Source organism: Pteropus alecto, unplaced genomic scaffold (genome assembly GCF_000325575.1).
Source record: "Pteropus alecto unplaced genomic scaffold, ASM32557v1 scaffold10, whole genome shotgun sequence".
NCBI lineage: Eukaryota > Metazoa > Chordata > Mammalia > Chiroptera > Pteropodidae > Pteropus > Pteropus alecto.
Window position 1 is genome coordinate 2,832,826 of NW_006431210.1, and position 6,563 is coordinate 2,839,388.

Sequence of the window (6,563 nt, forward strand, 5' to 3'; positions counted from 1 at the left end):
GACATCATCACACATTCAGCAGCCTCCCGAAAACCCCACTGTACACTTGTAAGAGTGTGACAGCAAGAAGGCAAATAATATCTTAGCATTATTTTGAATATAGTTTTCATGCTGTTGAACCCCTGAAAATGTTTCAGAGACCTGTGACATTGAGATGGCTGTCCAACATATCCCTGGAAATTTGGGGCTTAAATTAAGGGAAATGTTGGAGAATGGAGATATGTGTTTGTGGGCAAAGAATAATGACAGCAACAACAACAACAAAAAATGATAGTTGGAGGAAGATAGGGAAGAAGATGACAAAGAAGAGAACTCTGGAAAGGTTAACATTTAGGAAAGCAGAACAACGACAAAAAAAATGCTGAGGAAGAGCTAGAGGTTCACAGGATCAGTGCAGGCAAACAGAAAACGTGGTTAAAGGGGTGTGGGGCTAAAGGGAAGCTGGAGAGGGCAAGCACTGAGCTGGGCTACTCAGCTGGACCACCTTCTTATTGTGGTTTCTAATGCAATTGTAGTTTAGATTTCAGATTGTCTCTCTATCTTTGATAAGTAATGTGCTATAGGTTCACTATCGTGAGTCCAGGTGGGCCTTTATCATTATCTTGCTTGGGACTCCAATGATACCTGTTTTCCATTAATTATGGAAAACTCTAAGCAATTACATCTTCAAAAATGGCTTCTCTTTCAGTCCATCCAGTCTTGTCTTGCGGGACTCTGCATTAAGCACATATTGACGACTCTGTATACTGGCGGGCAAAATCCAATCTACGAGCCACCGAGTTGCAACCTCTGAGTCCAGGAATGATGAGTGAAGCATGGCACACTGTGATCTATATAAATAGCTTCCAGAGAGAACTTTGTACACAGAATTCAATGTGCAGCTTATGCAATACATCAGTCCAGATAGAAAGTGCATTTCGAAAACATATCCTGACCTTTAAAAAATGTAGTAATGAAGGTAATGTGGAAGATTTGAAGGGATATCTGGCTCAAAAAGGGGCACTTTTCTGTAAATGAAAATAGAAAGAGAGCCACTTGACCATAAGAAAGAGAATAGATGGAGGGATAAGCCTTGGCAAGGAGGAGGGATATTTCTTTCAAAACAAAAAGAGAACTAAAGTTGCATGATAATCCAAATATTTCAAGCAAAAGAGAAGAGAGAAATAAGAGAGCACCTCTGGGGTGGTGTTCGTTTTCCCTGTAAAACAGACGATGTGAAGTGATGAGAATGACAGGGGCGAGGGTGGGGGGGATGGTCATGAGAAGTGGAGATGGTCGGAACAGCCACTGTGGAGCCTGCAACACTGATTCAGCAGGCAAGGAAAGGCATTTCGAGCTACGGTGCTGGCTCGCTGAGATTCACCGTCATACATTGTCGTAAAACCCCAGCACAGCTTTGTGACTTGGGCCAACAGTTCTTGGCGAGTTAAGCTGTTAAACAAACTGCCTGAGCACATACTCTTCTTTGCAGAAAGAGTGCCAGGAGGAGAGGTTCGGAGAGCATCCCCTTCTATGGAAAGACTGGCAATGGGGGAGAGATACGGTTTAATACGTGTTTTGGTCACAAAATCCCATAAATCAAGTTGTCGCTGAATTCTTTCCTTTAGAGAGCAGTGAACCCTGTCCCAATCCATTAAGAACTAGATTAAGAAAAGCAATACTTCAGATGGTGATCAGCAGAGCATGACCCAATTAAACAAAGAGAACATCTCTACGGCAAACTTTTTGCTAATTCCTGTAAGTCAAAAAATAATATCTCCTGCTAAAAATCCACCTCCTCCATGGACACTTTCATTAATGTTATATATACAATGTTCTTATCCAAACTGAGACATGCTGGAGAATAAAAGAGGGTGCTATGAATAATTAAATAGAAACAATGAGCGCATACTGGGACTGATCCAGGCAAAGTAGAACCTGTGGTCTACCCTTATTACACGTGACCCACACAGCATTGCAAATGGCAGCTCAGAAATGCATGGAACACACACGGTTCTGTATGGTTGGTCATGAGGAAAATGGAAAACTCCCAGAAATCTGTGAGTGACCAGGACAGAAAGCGATCAGGGTATATTCCCTGAGTCCCATATTCGAATGCCCAAAGCCAGTTTAGACTACAGAAGGACTAAGGGGGTGATTCTTCTAACGGAGCCCCCATGACTCTCAGAAGACTCAAATCAGAGCAGGCTCTGTAGCTGGCTAGTATCACAACACTTTAAGTACTAAGTCTGGAAAAGATGGCTATTGGGATAATGAAAGGAGACCCATTTGACTCAGATAATAATTCACCAATAAAATCAAATCCAGAATAAAAGATCTTCAGAGTGGCCTGAGCTTCCTAGTAGCTTATCAGAACAGGGCATAAAAGGAGATAGTTCTTATGGGAAAAAAACAAACAATAATCTGTGAAAATTATTGAAGTATATATGAATAAGAACACTCTTTAGATATTTAACTTTGGTAAGAAGAAACAATAATGATTTATAAGCAACCTTGGCTTTTGGACAATGGTTCTCAAACTGTGGTTCCCAAACCAGCAGCATTACGTCACCTGGGAACTTGTTAGAAATGCAGATTATTAGGCCTCCCCAAACCTACTGAATTAGAAACTGTGGGGGTGGACCTCAGCAATCTTTAAGTCCTCTGGGTGTTTCTGAGACACAAAGTTTACATAAGCCGCTATCTTGCAGCTGGGACTAGAAAGAATAACCTTAGAGGTCCAGGTGAAGTGTTAGGTAAGCTTTTCTTTAGAGTCTCACTGCTAAAGAACAAAGTTCTTGCCAAATTGTGGGTCATGGACCAGTGGCATCAGCATCCCCTGGAAGCTTGTTAGAAATGCAGCATCTTGGCCTCAGGGTAACCCCACTGAATCAGAATCTGCATCTCCACGATCCCCAGGTGATTCGTCTGCACATTGAAGTCTGAGAGGCACTAAACTAGAGGCAGCTCATTCAACTAACTAGTGAGAGAAGGAAAATATTCTTGACCTCAGAAGCTTCATCTGAGATAAGTGCAAGGCCCCTTCCTCACCTCTTACTCAGGGGCTTAGGATGCACTTTGGGAAACACATGGCCGCTGGAGTAACTGCTGAAGCTGCAGGCCCTGCCCCTCCCACTGGTTACCTTTGGTGCCCCATGGGAAGGCCCCCACGTGTCACTGCTGACTTGGACCTAGCGAGCTGCACAGTCTGGAATATGCTTGAAGGTGTGACCAAGCGTACACCTCCCTGAACTGCCTATGTTTTAAAATGACGGGTAATGATGAAAACATAGACCAATGTGTAACCCACATAATCCCACAGGTCATATTGTAGAAATGTACAGATTTTTTTGTCCCCATACATCACTTCTCTCCTATCTTCTTAAATAGCAGATGAGATATTTCCCAAATTTGGAAGGTTCCAAGTTGTGAGAGAGAAAAGAAAATTAACATGGTCTGCTTCAAAAAAAAAACCCACCCGTTTTTTATTTCATCTTCATCACAAGTAAAAAATATTTTTATTTTTTCCAACCAACCTGATAACATGGATCCCTCATTAGTAGTCTCAGACAGATTAACACTCTCAGAAAATGAATAGATGGGGCTCGATTAACCCACTCTCTGAAAGAAGAAAACAAGAGAGAACATGTTTGTGCATGTTTAAAAGACCAGTGAACAACGCAAGGCTCTGGAGCGGAATAAGGAACATATAAGGGAATAGCATTAGTTTATTTCAAACTTAATCTGCAATGGGGACTGTTATTTGGGACTTGAACACTTGACCCATTTTAATGCAAAACACACATAAATCACATAAATCATCATTATCACTGTAAGTAGAGGTCCCTCAAATTATTTGGTTCACAGAGCCCTTACTGACGCCAGGGAGCCCCTGACTAAAAGAAATAACTAGAAGCTCCAATAATTAGGCTCGACTTATTAAGAATGTACACCTTAATAACTTAACATTCATTTGAAAAATAATACACACACATTAAAAGAAAAACATTTTATGTTATCCTTAAATAACCACATTTATGTATTAATGGGATATGTGCACCTGTGGACACTAAATGACTTCTCGAGCCTTGGAATCAGATCGGACACCAGCATCTTTGCGTCCTCTTCCATCTGCTTTTTATGGTAGCAAATGGAAACCTGGCTTCAGAAAGCTATGCCATCATCTAAAGAAGATAGCATAAGCCTAATGTGGAAATCATAAACTACCTTAAGTTGTTTGCACCATGTCGGATGGATGTTGTATATCACTGTTTTCCCTGAAAATTTAAAAGATCCCATGGCACCCCAGGGGTTCTCTGAAGCCCTAAGGCACTTCAGTGGGCAGTTTGGGTGTACATGCCTTAGGTGCTTCCCATGACTGCTTTCTGTGACTTTTAACACTGGAACCTCCCAGAGAATTAGAAGTATGCCCTATGATGTGACACCAGGGCAGTCACATGCAGTTGTTCTAACCGAAGCGTATATAGTGGTGCAGAAGCCACCAATACAGCACAGTGTGGACTCCTGAAGTAAGAAGGAAGGAAGACTGAGCACTGGCAAGCAGCAGAACTTGCTATTGTGTGCGCTGTCTGAATCATCGTGGAAGATGAGCTCTGCCAGGGGACGCTTGTCTCACAATGCCCTCTAAGCTAGCCCAACAGTGGCACTTGGTGCAAACGTTAACAGAAATCTAAAATAAACAGTGTCTGTTATTCTATACCTAGCCAAGAAAAACTGAGGAAGCCAGTGGAAGCTATTCCAGATTAGACTCCATATAATTTCTCCCACCCTCTCTCACCTCCACAGCAGAGCTGCTTGCGCATCCAGCAAGGTTAGAGTACTTTAAAGACCTGCCCCTCCATCCAGTAGAGCATTAACTTGAGCTGTGTATCTAAGCCAAGCCTCACTTGGCTTGTCCCAGGTTAATCTTTAGTGTCAGAATTCATCTTTGCCTCCTCTACAATCCTGAGAAATTCAACTCTGCCCCCAAACCTGCACATTTCAGACCTGAGTGCACAAGCCTCACCCTCCTCAAAGTCAGAACGAACATTTGTAGTTACTGCCATGGAGCTGTCACCCCTAACCCCATCCCACACTCTATCTCAAGCCACTCACCATTCCATCCATCTACTAAGATTTGGCTCATGAGAAGGAGGTTGGTAAATACGCTTTTCCCATAGCCTTATATTCCCAGGATGTTAGAGTGCTCCTTACAGATGAGAGCCCCTAGCAGAAGTCTGGTTCAGTGGGGAGAGGTTGAGTAAGGTGTCCCAAGGGCATCGCTGGCTGAGAATTATACTTCTTGCCATTACTAAAGCTCCTGACAGGAGCTGTCCACCACAGCTGCAGTCATCTTCACAGTCCTTCTCTGGTCCAGGCACATGACAGTAACATCTTTGCTATGGAGGCAAAACTCAGTTTCTTCTGAAAATAAGGGCACGACTTAACACACCCCAGGGCTACCAGCCAGGCAGAACTATCCAGGGCTGCACTGCGAAGCTGCACTGCAGCTCATCCTGAATTCCTTACATTGGGAAAAATAATGTCAATTTGAAAAAAAAAAAAAAAAAAAAAAAAAAAAAAAAAAAAAAAAAAAAAAAAACACTTTGAATTTTAAACGTATGGGAACACTTGTAAGGATATGGGTATCCTGAGGCTCCCATTACAGACAGAATAGTCTACCTTTAACCTTTATAAGTAGGGAGACGGCACAAAATGACTTTCTCTTTCAGGTGCGGGGTTAGCTGAAGGTAGCGCGTAGTGTGCAAGGATGCTACATCCCAGAGACCTAACAGAAATAATGATCAAGTCGCAGCAGCTGCTGGCAACCTAATGAGGATGAATGCTGATTGCTTTTCATTATTTAAAAGGAAAAGCCATGGGACATAGTAAGAGATTATTCATGTTACAAATATGTGTGCACTTGGTATTTTTCCTAACTATACATAATCTTCATGAGTGAAGTTCATGGCCTTTTCCAGTGTTTTTCATATTAAAACAAATATAAAAACTTTTTGTTTCCTCCTCTATTTTAGCCTATGATAAAAATTCCATGATAGGTTTCATTTTTTTTAACTATTAATGGAGTGTAATAAATGAAGAGTTCCAGAAAAGTTTCAGTGCTGAAAGTTCTGTTCCAAGCAACTGGCTTATTTTTTTTTTTTTTTTTTTTTTTGTAAAAACTGTTTTTAAGCTATTAATATTTCTCCACGATTCTGGCCTCTGCTGTTCTAAATGTAAATAGAATTCCTGGTGCCTGAGTCCTCTGGCTTCTCCCCCCTGAGCACTGACCTCTGAAGGAGCAGTCGTTCCCTCCTTGGCCCCCAGCCCGGAACCCCCCTACGAGAACGGGCACATGGCATGGAGCTCTAGAATGACGTGTTCCATAAGATGACATATCTCTCTGTTTGCCAAGAGCTGGAGGACTAGAAAACACACAACTTAGTGCAACCAGAGAATTACAGAGAGGAAAAGGGACAGATCGTAAAGACGGGTGCCTTTGCTTTACTGAGGTGGCAACTGTGGCTGCAGTGACTGGCCCCAGGCTGCACGGAAGTGCAGAGCTGGCGCCTGACTCCTGGGAC

General features: G+C 42.4%; 1 protein-coding gene across 5 annotated transcripts in view; it reads right to left on the reverse strand.

The window, feature by feature from the left end:
• NEK10 (NIMA related kinase 10) overlaps positions 1–6,563 on the reverse strand; it is a 189,863-nt gene that overhangs the window by 151,893 nt on the left and 31,407 nt on the right. For 4 of the 5 annotated variants that reach the window (XR_001517765.2, XM_015596827.2, XM_015596825.2 and 1 more), the window contains one exon: positions 3,516–3,600. The exons of the other annotated variant lie outside the window; for it this stretch is intronic. Coding sequence is in view for 3 of the 4 variants with exons in the window: in XM_015596827.2 (XP_015452313.1) it covers positions 3,516–3,600 (85 nt within the window). In the remaining variant the exon portion in view is untranslated. The remainder of the gene's footprint in view (positions 1–3,515; positions 3,601–6,563) is intronic. 5 annotated transcript variants of the gene reach the window in all.